The 12,258-nt window shown below is 31.6% G+C and overlaps 1 protein-coding gene across 1 annotated transcript; it reads right to left on the reverse strand.

The window, feature by feature from the left end:
* Positions 1-3,175: 3,175 nt before the first annotated feature.
* On the reverse strand, positions 3,176-11,295 carry LOC132726711 (uncharacterized). Its single transcript, XM_060712065.1, has 7 exons — positions 11,070-11,295; positions 10,474-10,533; positions 9,532-9,834; positions 9,003-9,095; positions 8,333-8,408; positions 6,699-6,914; positions 3,176-6,218 (listed from the first exon to the last, which is right to left on the reverse strand). The coding sequence occupies exons 1-7, from the start codon at positions 11,125-11,127 to the stop codon at positions 6,035-6,037; spliced, it is 990 nt and encodes a 329-aa protein (XP_060568048.1). The 5' UTR covers positions 11,128-11,295; the 3' UTR covers positions 3,176-6,034.
* Between the last annotated feature and the right edge of the window lie 963 nt (positions 11,296-12,258).

Genomic DNA, 12,258 nt, shown 5'->3' on the forward strand with positions numbered 1-12,258 from the left:
AAATTGTGGCTTGTCTCGTTGACTAGGTATAAGCTACCTTGGCGTCCTTGAGGCAAAAGCAATTGAAAAGGTCAAAATCTTTCTTATATAGGCTAACAAAAAGTGAACTCACTAAAAATCTCATGCTAGAAAATAAATGAAATAGGGGTAGTTTCAAATTGAACAATTACTTAAAGGGAAAGACAAGGTTAGAATAAAAACTTGATTTCAGGAAAAGAATACTATAAATAATAAGTCTGCAAATTTTCTGCCGCCAAATAATAATATTAAACGAATGATAACAAAATTTAAATCGCTAAATCACCGATTTCTACAAATCAGTAAGCGCGGCCATGTTTGTGTATTGGCCGTATAAAAACAGGTGCGCGTGATGTCATTTCCCCACATCTTTAGATTCATGATAAATCTAGTTGAATTGTAAGGAAATATCAATGACCAGACAATTTAATTTTCACACGAGGTGTAGAGGAGATTTTTTATGGTTCAAAATACGTAACAATATCAAAAAAAATAAATAAATAAAAAATAAAGAAACGTACGGCTAGCCAAAAGTTCTAGCCGTACGTGAGTCACGAACGACTAGCCAGGACGCACTGTACGTATTGTCTAGCCGTACGGCACTTTTCAAAATTATATGGAAGTCGAACGTTATAAAATTGTTGATTTTCATGCTTATCATTTGTTGTTTTATTTGTATGAATTATTAAAACATTTTTGTTAATTTTAAGCACATGGATCGAATAAAAAATGATCGGAGTGGAATAAATAAATAAAAAGAACATTGAATGAAAAAAAAAATGAAAAAACGGCGAAATGCAAAAATAATTATATAATTTTCAAAACAGTAGATAAATATCGAACATAAAAGCACAGTCAATCAATTAATCAGCCTTAATTAAAACCTATCCAGGGAATGATAATAGAATTTTAGAATGCCTTTCACGGAACATGCAAACTTTCCTAGATGGACAAACTTCTATACAGTACCGTTGGTAATTGTCGCAATTATCAAGAGCCTAGCAACAATCATTTTCAGTGTTTGTTGTTTTTTTTTTCATATAAAAGGTGTTAAAAATTAAACTTAATGAAGCAAAAAAGGATTATTATCAAAATTTTGTAAACTATTTCAATTGGTATTTACAAATGCAAGCAAAGGCTATTTTTTTTCTCGACATCTTGCGTTGACAAAGATCGATATATATAGCGGTCAAGGCGATTAATCTCTAAAAAGTTAACATCCAAAGACAATTGATGATGTTTCTTGGTTAAAATCCTCGCTTAAAGTCATAAAATAACATATGCATTTTCGACTTCCATAAAATTTTGAAAAGTGCCGTACGGCTAGCCAATACAGCGTGTCCTTGCTAGTCGTACGTGACTCACGTACGGCTAAAACTTTTGGCTAGCCGTACGGGCCCGTACGCTAGCAACTTCCATTATAAAAACCCTACTAAAACATGTTCTTAATAGTACATATAATTAAATTTTTGCAGTTTGATTCTGACTTTCAAATTTAAAGGTGTGAACATATGTTATAATTGACGTACACATTTCAAAAATATAAGCAACTCTTCTGAAAAGTAAATTGTTAACATGTCTGTCAACGTTTTTTTTTTTTTTTTTTATGCGTTTATTTAAGGTCGCCGCCGGAAAGCCCATATGGGCGACCGTACACTCAAGTCGGGCCATCCTAGAGCGTCCCGCCGAGATTTTTTCGTCGATTTTTTTCCAGCTTTATTGGTGGAGGAAGACCCCAGGTGCCCCTCTGGGCATTATTTCAGGCACGAGCCGGCACCTGGGTAGAACCACCGACCTTCCGTAAGCCAGCTGGATGGCTTCCTCACATGAAAGATTTCGACCCGAGTGAGGATCGAACCTACAGTGGTGAGGGACCTGTGATCTCAAGTCAGCGACCTTAACCACTCGGCCACGGAGGCCCCCATGCTGCGCATCGTAATCGTAGCCTAATATTAACTGCAGGCAAATCATTTTTATTGGCTGCTCAAAAGTCTTATTTGCATAATTTATTCACACAATTGCTGGTTCTTACTACTTATGTCTAATACTGCGCATTGTCCATTTTAATTGTTCCTAATTTGCACCAAATGCTCCTGTCACACTGTGTACTGACTATTTTTATTGCTCCTTGTATGCCTCTGTGCCGACAGACCTTTTGATCATGCACAATGTTGCCCTGATTGGTTAATCATCCTTGTCCAAATATTCTAATGACGAAATAGACATCTATTTTTTTATGCTTCATCAGTGAACTTAATGACCTTAGGGGGAATTATGTTCCACACCTGTCAAATTTTACTGTAGTAAATTACAGCACGTCATAAAATAGCAACACATTTTTTTCAGTTACCAATAATCATTTTAAATATTAAGTAGATTTATGATTTTTTTTGTTTTATTGGATTAAATTTACGGTAGTAGAAATGCGTATCTGTCGGGGAAAGGAATTTGGTAAGTAGATATATATTGGATTTAGTTGGTATTTTACCTGAAAAAATGATACATGACCGACGGTGTACCCTATTTGGACAGCTTGTCTAGCGAAAATTAAGTACAAAATAAAAGGATATATTGTCAATTTGAAGAAGTTTCTCATAGTACCCATATTAAATTTATGGTTTATCTTTGAAAATTAAGCAGTCATTGCTTAAATCATGTGGTGGGATCATCAGCAAGCTTGAATATCGGAGAAATAATAATTAATGTCGCGGCGTCTTCAATTAATTAATTAAAGCAATTCAGTTCCATATGATGTTTTCATAAATAATATATAATGTACGCAATAAAATTAATAAGTTCTTCATCAAGATATATTTCAGTTGTAACAGCGTATACACCTATACCGGAAGTGGGTATTACACGTCACAATCTCGGTCTCGTCTGTCTCGCGAGAATGACAGAACGCCAAAATGGCGGCGCCCATGGACTTATTTCTCAAGTAAAAAATAGTGTCTTAAAACACGAATTTCTCTCTTATAGGGTTGATGTCAATAGGAAAACTGTCATGGTTCCTCTTTTTTAATGTTGAATATTTATATTAGACAGACATCAATCCATCCATTCCTATTCCTTTAAGAAAACATTATCAATAAATAAGAAAACCATAAGAGCGTAACATTAAATCATTAATCTTGAAATGACCAAAAATTTAAGAGGACCAATTTTACACTACAAAATTCATGGATTTAAGTGAATCTGAAATGCTTTACTGTAAACAGAAGAAATTTAGAGAGAAATTATTTTAATGAATAAAAGATAAATAAAATTGTTTTAGATATAATCAAAATCTGCCACAATATGGTTGAGCGATTTTTGTATATAACCACATCCTACCTTTTCATGTAATGTGTTTATTTCTAATTTTACATTTACCTCGGGTAACTGTGTAAATAATTTTACATTCTATTGACATATATCGTGTTCGTTAATTATTGTTTGTATTTTTATGCCGAGTTCGTCTTATCGACTTTCCTCGATAACAAATCAATTCACGTAAAAATATATATAATACCGATGCCTAACATTCGAGTTAGCCGTTGTACGTATAACTATACGTAGTCAAAAAATATTTATGCATTATGCATCATACATAGAAATGCCACTTATTATAAAGGTAAAAAGAAAAATCGTTAAGTTTACCTCTCACCCCACCCAGCTTGATTATTGATAAAATATAAGTTAAGCAAAAGTACATGTTTCATCATGAACAAATAAGGTTTAAATCAAACTAGATTTTTCACTTTATTGCTACCGAGTATTCTTTCTTTTCCAGAATATTTAATTAATCTGAATGTCGTTTTGATCCTACAAGTGCTCCTATCAGCGCAAATCTATGTGTCTCAAGGATGTGCTTATACAAGCATAGCAGTTTTAAAACAATTGACTCAATATTATTATTTCTAATTAGGGTCTGTGTTTTAAAGGAAACAACTAAGATGAAATCAAGATTTTATCTAACATGGCAAAATTAATTTAACAACCATCTTTTATTGATTTCTCCATGTATCTTAAATAAGCCTTTTGTGTAATAAAATAATGGCAAAAGATTAATATTTAGGATATATTTTTTTCAATTTGCTCTTCCATGGGTATGCAGTTTATTTATGTTAAAGTGAAAACAACACATTTTAAGGACTTGACATGTCTGATAGCTTACAGAAGTTAAATTTACGGTTTTCGAAAGTATAAATATATAGTTATTAAGCATAATTTTAAAAGAAAGTGTGACATAAAGTTGGATAAAATAACAAACAGCGTATCAAAAACAAAGTGTGGTATTCAGATGCACGAACAAAGTCCGCATTCTTCATAGAAAGTGTGACATAAACTATAGTCCTGGAATATATAAGTGAAATATAACATGATAGGCCATTTGACATAAGGAAACATGGTAAAGATTCAGTATGGAGGGTGATAGAGAGGAAAGAAAACAAAGAGAGAAAAAATCTCTCTTAGTTAAGCGGTGAAAAACGATTCCAATGATTGAGCAATAACAAACAAGGAGTAAAATAAGAGAATATGTAAATGGGCCCATTTAACAAACATAATCTAATTATATCATTACCTTTCATAGATTGTTTTTTATATAAAATTTCAATTTAAAGATACATATGGAGAAAAAATAATAGACAAACTATCGTTCTAGCCATGTGAAAAAACAAGATCAGTCAACTAATGTCTTAGCAAGGTAAAGTAAACAACAAAATCAGAACAATCTCTAGCAGGGATCGGCTTTAAAAATAGCAAAAATCTTGTTGCTTCTTTTCATTTTATTTCAAAGACACACATAGATAATGAAACATATATACATTATATAATGTACAACATCTCTTGGGCTAAATATGACATAAAATACCACAATTTTATGTCCATTACAACAATAGTAACCTTGATGCTAGATTTAGCAGCATGACATTTTACAACATCTAAATACGTATATTCTAGATGAAGGTAAAATATAAAGGGCAAGATTTACTAATGGACAAATTTGCTCCTGTCTCAGAATTAGCTCAAACTTCAAACATATGTATGTATGTATGAGAGTACTATGTATAACGTGCAAAAACGTCAGCTAGGCGTTACCATGAAAACATTTTTCTATTGTGCAAATGTTTTCAATTTCAAAGAATTAAGTTTAAAATCAGATACAAACATATTATAGTTTTATGTCAGTCAAAAGTATAAACACACAATTCACAAGAATAAACATTTTCAAGTATTTCATTATATATTTATAAATATCAGTTGCATGCTGACGGTGTAATGTCTGTTATTTCTGTGAATAATAGCTTTCTTTACGATTTTATTTAAAATTTGTTCATAGTTAATCAAAATTTGTTCCATTTTAAATATTTAAATGAACAACAATGCTTGAAAATGGTCAAAACAGTTTTATATATTATCACGTTACCATGGTTACTATTAAACTGTGTTTCAATGGTTCTTTGAATTACACCATCAATAAGAATTGGCAATGGTATATAATTACATTAAGCATTAAAACATAAATTGCTTATCCTTAAAATACTTTGAAATTATCTGTGTATACACAGTCAGTACACCTGTATATAGTTAGGACTAAGATTTATTTAGTATGTCCACAGTCTTAAATGTTAGTTCATATAGTTGTGTTTCTGCTAACTTGGAAAACAGAGGATGTCTTCATCAACTATTTTACTGTATCCTCTTTTTATTTACAACTCAATAGTTTTACATAGTTATGCTTTTTATCTGAATATTTGTTCTTTACCTAATCCAAACAATTTAATATTGGTCAGATTTGAATTTATCATATTATTACAGGTGTGCATGTGGTGAAATTATCTAACAAAACTCTAAATACATGTACACGTAAAATACACTCTATTAATTCTAAAACATATTTATATAAGCTTCGCAAGTTATATCATTCATTTAAGTCACATGTAATTTCAATTTTAGGTTAAAGGGAGCTAATGGCCTTAACGTCACTCGTGTGTGTTCCTTAATCATTCGGCAAAGTTAGTCTAGACCAAGTTCATTCGTCTGTTTGTAGTGTTTCGTACATCTGATCAGTTGCGTTAGCTTTATATCTTTCATATTCATGTGACGAATTCTTAGTGTGTATGCCGTCACTAAAACTACCTTTTCCAGACGTATTTTTATACTCGTTTTCCAAATTGTCTGTGTCCGACTGTTGGTTACTAAGGTTTAGATATTGACTAAAAAGAAGTAAAATAAATTATGGAAATGAATTGTAATAATAACCATCTTCGTGTTGTATTGAACGTACGTTATATGTGCGATGTACATTGTATATTGCAGACACATACTTGAGTTTTATAAGAATGGTGTTGCAAATGACATTAATTGTTTCCCCGTAGAATAGGCAACATTTACATTTATCACTAAATGTTAACAATTTTGAGAGTTTTTAAAACATTTTATCAAAATGATATTCAATTCTTGATTAACTATTTAATCCGTTGTAGATCTATATCGAGTCTAATTAATCATAGTATGTCAAGGGACAGAAAATATAACACTTAATATATCAAGCTTGGAAGACATAAATAAAACTGCATTGTGTGCATCGATTATGTATTTTATTCAAAATTAATTATATTGATAATTACTTATTATTTATTTATGACATTCGACATTGCAAATTTGTATTTGCTATTTAAATCTTGTGTAATTACCTTTTGCCATGTGAATTGTTTGTTTCTGTATAAAGATGTTGGTACGTGTCAGCCGGTAAATCATTTCCTTGTCTGTCCAAACCTTCATAAACATTTTGGTCAGGTATTTCGTAAGTGTTAGTATCACATTCACGTTGCTCTGTGTTTGGTACTAAGTCTGACATTGAGACTTTATTTGATTGAGTGCTTGGTCTCTTGTTTTCAATCGCCCGATGCCTGAAATATACCAGACACTGGATCCATCATTACAAATCTTGTTTTAATAGGAAATCATGATAAAAATAATGTATTGTTATGGATGCCATGTAACTTTATTATTAGCAACACATGTACAATTGTTATTATTACCCCTCACTTTTTTCATAATGCTAATTTCCCGTAGGCCTCTGGGAGTTATTTTTACTGTTAATGCAAGTGTACCACGTGACTAAGAATTTTGTGCTGTTACATAGGTAACAGTATTTTTTAAGAGTATAAAATCTGGTCACGTGGTCTATTTTCTAAATAAAATAAAATAAAATGGCCGCCATTTTTTTCTCGATTCATTCTTATTTTCGACGTTAAACCCCAATAGGACATCAATTTCTTCTCTGGAGTAACTATGGCTCTCATAAAATTTAGTTGTTCGCACCCTGGTGTGCTTTTCGCGTATAAAATATCTTTTTGTTGAATAGTCAAAAATTGAACATCCGTTTTCAACGGAAGTAATTGCAATGTAAATAATTAGGTGTCAAACTGGAACATGCAGACGATTTAAGCATGCAACAAAGGATTATTTAACAATTTTAATCAGTGAAACGTTACAGATATGGTGGACAGACATAGCATATCATCGTTATTTTGTCAAAAACCATGCTAAGAATATTCTGGAAACAGAAGGATCAGATTTCACAGATCATAACCGTGTAAATGGGTTAATGTTTTGTGTTCTAAATAAAACCTAGCTTATTGTATGTTTATGATTTGTAGATATCATCACTTGCTTAAAGAATAAAAGAAAAAGAAAACTTCTCAAGTAGGCCTAAAGTACACTTAAAACTTAAAAGGTAAGGACAGTTTAGTTATTGTTACTCTTGGTTTATTTTGTTAAGTTAGATTTAGTTGACACTTTCAGATCATCACAGTATTTTTGTTCGGGGTAATAAAATAAATAACACATGGGTTTGTGAGTAACAGTAAAAATATAATCCCTCGTAAAAATACTGTTAACCCGAGGCGTACAGTATTTTCCTCGGGATGATATTTTTACTGTTAACTACAAACCAATGTGTTATTTATATACTAACATGTATTTTTAAAAAAAAAAACATCTTAATCAGAAACACATTTGATATTGTTACTACTCATAGTACGTTTATACAAATAACTGTATAATAAACAAGTTTGCAAAATTAATGTACTTACAAATAGTTTGTAAAACAATAACAGTACTAAAACAATGCTATGATCAGCAACAAATGTGCAATACTGTACATCACTGGAATAAGCTACTGTTGCTACCAAGCAATACTGTAACGCACAGTCATGTCGTTTTGAACATTATTTCGCAAATCACACAATGTGTTTCAAATAGTTAGGTATCTCAGTCATTTATCGTAGAACAAAAAGGCACAAAGAAAAAAATTAAAACGAACCTTTTCATACAAATCACGAAAATGACTGTCAAGATGACAATGACACTGCCACCAAGTACCGGTAACACAATCAAGGCTACAGTGAAAGAATAAGTCGATTCTTAAAAACATAATTTAAATACAGAAGCAATGCAGCAACAAATTGTTAAAAGTTTATTTTGTTTTGTTTTTGTCATACTGTTTAAAACAAAATTATCAGACACTTATTGTATTTTGTTCATTTTTCTATAAACACATTTTTATGTGACTGATTTTGGCCACAGAAATCTTAATTATGAGCGCGAAACAAAGCCTCGCAATCATGAACATTTGTACCAAGTTCAAGAAGTATAATTTAAGTATAAAACAATTGGTGATAGTTAATAAAAATGTTTACCGAATAATACTACACTTTACCGCGACAAACTAATTGTATGCCATTTTTTGCTAGATATACTTCCTTTTTATGTTCATAAATGTATGTTTAGACTGAACATATGTACTGAGCCAGTCATTATGTTTATCAATTCATGACAAGTAGTCAGCGGGTCTGTTTAGAGGGATGCTTATGAATTATGGTTCCTCTGGGACTCGGCTATTTTGCTTAAGAATATGCATAAAGTATAGTTATAAATCATATCTTAAGGATACGATACTAACTTACTGTTTTATTGAAAATATAGTTTCATACTTATATAATAGTCGTAGCCATGTGTTTCTTTGTTAACATCTTGACTGGAATTCGTCTCCGGTTGCGCACAATTGATATCAAATGGGCCATGTACTTTATATCCATGTTTTGAAATAAAAAGAAAAATATATAATTAACTATGATTATTGTAACCATGATTTTTACAATAAGACTGAAAATTAAGTCCTTTGCTTTTTTGTTATAGGTTTGTTTACATACACTTGTTAGTGGTTTTTATTCTTCGGAATAGTAAAGCTTCACAGAATGTACATTTTATAATTTTGTGTGGAAATATTGTTTCTGTAAATTTCATATTAGCATGCTCTTAAAAGCTTCAAGCTCTTAAAAAAACCTTACCAAGCGTAACCCAAGCCGACTCTATTTTACAATATGGCGACATGATAATTGAATTGAAAAATCTCTATCCCGACTCTATACCTAATATTTTCACTACTGTTACCCTAAACTCATAAAAATGTATAGTTCACTATATGAAATAACAGTTTACAAGTAAGGTCTAACATGTTACCTGATTTGACAATCAAACATGCTCCGCCATTTTCAAATTGTTCTGACGTAAAGAACCGAAGTGACGTAACGTCCCACAAATGCAATGCACCCCTCATTACTGTTTCATTTAGCACCAGTGTGTCGATTCTAAACGCCATGCCCTTTGCTACACTCATTTCAAAGAATGAAAAGTAAAATCCAACATCAAGGCCTGGAGGCGTAATGTTACATTCACAAATTATGTCTTGGAATTTTGAGACTTTGAAGGTATCGATAAAGACAGTTGAATTTCTTGATGCTTGGTCGGTGCATATTTCCATAACTGAAAAAAAGTAAATGTGTTTATCAATAGAATTCAATGGAATGTGTCACACCCTATAGGGATCATTTCAAATAGAGCACCAAGTTTTTATGTCTGTCTGTCTGTCCGATCGTTCACTTCGGTTAAAATTTGAGTTCCTATTTTCCTGTTAATAAATAATAACAGATCGATCAAAACAAAAAAAAAACACATAAAAAGAGAATGCAATACGGTATTTTTTATAATATGCAAGAAATGTGTATGAGTGTTGATTGGACATTTAAAAAAGACGTGATAAATACAAAAAGCTTTTTCCTCTGCTGTAATGTCTGTACATAATGCGTTTACAAATAATAACAAAATACATATATGTCGATTATGCTTAAATATTTCAGGACTCTTCTACATTAAATAACGTGTGCACGATACCAAAATATCACGAAGGTTGGTCGCAAAGTATAATTAATGTCATTTGCAAACAGATAATCATTAAAAGTATAACATCTTGCTAAGGTTGAGTTTAAGACGGTAACAGTCAATGTATGAAGTTTTATCAGTTAGTTATAATACACCTTGGTTAAAAAATGTTCATAATTCTTAAAGATATGTACACATATTTCATGTGACTAACATAGTAACTCTTTGACATACATACATTACCTTGTGTGTTCGGATTCTTTCGATGTGCTTCATTGCAGAAACCAGTCTGACCGAGACAACCTAAATCAAGTAAACCAAGCAAAATATTAAACACAATGAACGTCCACAGTCACTTAATGAATACCGTATCCATTATATTCTTTATGTAATAGAAAGAGCGTCGAAACACGAGGCTGACTTGTAGGGGCGTAGCCCCCACGTATAAATCAGTTTGCCAAGTGTCTCTTTTGTATCATAGGCAAAAATAAAAACACTTCCCTTTCGCCACAATATGAAACCCTAGAATAAATGAACCAATTTACGGACATCATCCGGATATAATTGTTTTATCATTATCCATTTCCCTGTCGTTATTGTAAGTAAACCCCAACAAATTTAGACATTTTTATCCCCGACAGACAGTGCGTTTATGAGCTCTGACACATATTCAATAGAAATGTCTCCAAATTATGATATACCATAATATCATCATGTCATTTCTAACCATTTATTTCTAATGAAGCATGAATAAATTTTACTTTGAGTAAAAGACCAAGCTATACTTGATTAAGAAATATTATTTGAATCAAACGAAATTGATAAAAACAGTAACATACCCCTTAAAACCACCAGCAAACTAGCAGCAACAAATAAATTCGCCAGAATAATTTGCATTTTTAATTAAATTGTTTTATATTAAGAAAGATTATATAAAAAGTTGCCGTTTCGTATTAATATAACTATTTGAAATGATGAATAGTTCTGCTTTTAAAAGCAAAACTACATTGAGAGAACTTATAGATCAAATGATTTTGTTTCTATGTTCCTGTTCGACTTTTCAAATTATTTATCAGACGACAATTACCGGTAAGCGTAACAGTAATTGTCAAGTGATGTGTACCGTTCACCTTCCGGTTATTATGATTAGTATATTATTACATGTGATAATTTAGAGACTGTTCTTGTGAGAAAGCGGATATAATACGTTACCAAATAGCATAGATTACGGGATAAAGTTATGAATTGATATCAAATGAAAATTTCGAAAAATACTTGTAAAATACGGTTACCATTGTGAGACATCAAAGTGTCACGAGCACGAGAACCGAACCTAACGTAGCATAAATCACTCCGAACTTAAAGCAGCTGACCTCCAGAAGATAGCAGAAAAACTGTCGTCTTGCTAATATTCAAAATCCCCCCTCAAAAACATTATATAGTTGAAAGAAATCGAAATGACACTTCAAAATGTTCATATTTTAACATTATTGCTCTGAAGAAAAACAGTTCGCTTTTCCACCAACGGGAAATACATGTACCTTCTTTTATTATACCACGGAATTTTTTTCATCCGGGTTTTTTTTTTCTAGTATCGCGTGATCGTACAGTCTGTGCTCCGGAACGCACGAAATCCGGGATTTTATCAAACATATAGCGATACGAATAACTGCTTTTGTTTTTATATTTGTAGTAATTCATGGCACTAAAACTTATAATTGATTAATTATTTCATATATATGATGACCAATTTATCGATCTAACATTTAGCTTGAAATGTGATAGGGGCCTACTTAATGACGAAAATTGATAAGGAGTCGGCCTAGTGAATTTTCGTATTCTTTGTGCTATAGTAAATCAGTCACATTTGAGGCTTAATTCCCAATTCTACTGTTTCTGGTGAATTATAAAATATAACATGTTAGCCATCTACTTTTTTCAGAAATTTTCATTCTGTTAAAACACTGTTTAAATTCACCACTTTGAAAACTCTTGACTGCTGGTGGGTAGTACATTTTTAATACTTCC

This window comes from Ruditapes philippinarum, unplaced genomic scaffold (assembly GCF_026571515.1).
Source record: "Ruditapes philippinarum isolate M1 unplaced genomic scaffold, ASM2657151v2 ctg7799_1_1_1_1, whole genome shotgun sequence".
Lineage (NCBI taxonomy): Eukaryota > Metazoa > Mollusca > Bivalvia > Venerida > Veneridae > Ruditapes > Ruditapes philippinarum.

Coding starts and splice junctions, on each gene's coding strand:
- LOC132726711 (XM_060712065.1), bottom strand. CDS start 11,127: ATGCAAATTATTCTGGCGAATTTATTTGTTGCTGCTAGTTTGCTGGTG. Junction 10,534..11,069: donor TTTGCTGGTGGTTTTAAGGG/GTATGTTACTGT, acceptor TACTTGATTTAG/GTTGTCTCGGTCAGACTGGT. Junction 9,096..9,531: donor ATGTTTGATTGTCAAATCAG/GTAACATGTTAG, acceptor ATGGATATAAAG/TACATGGCCCATTTGATATC.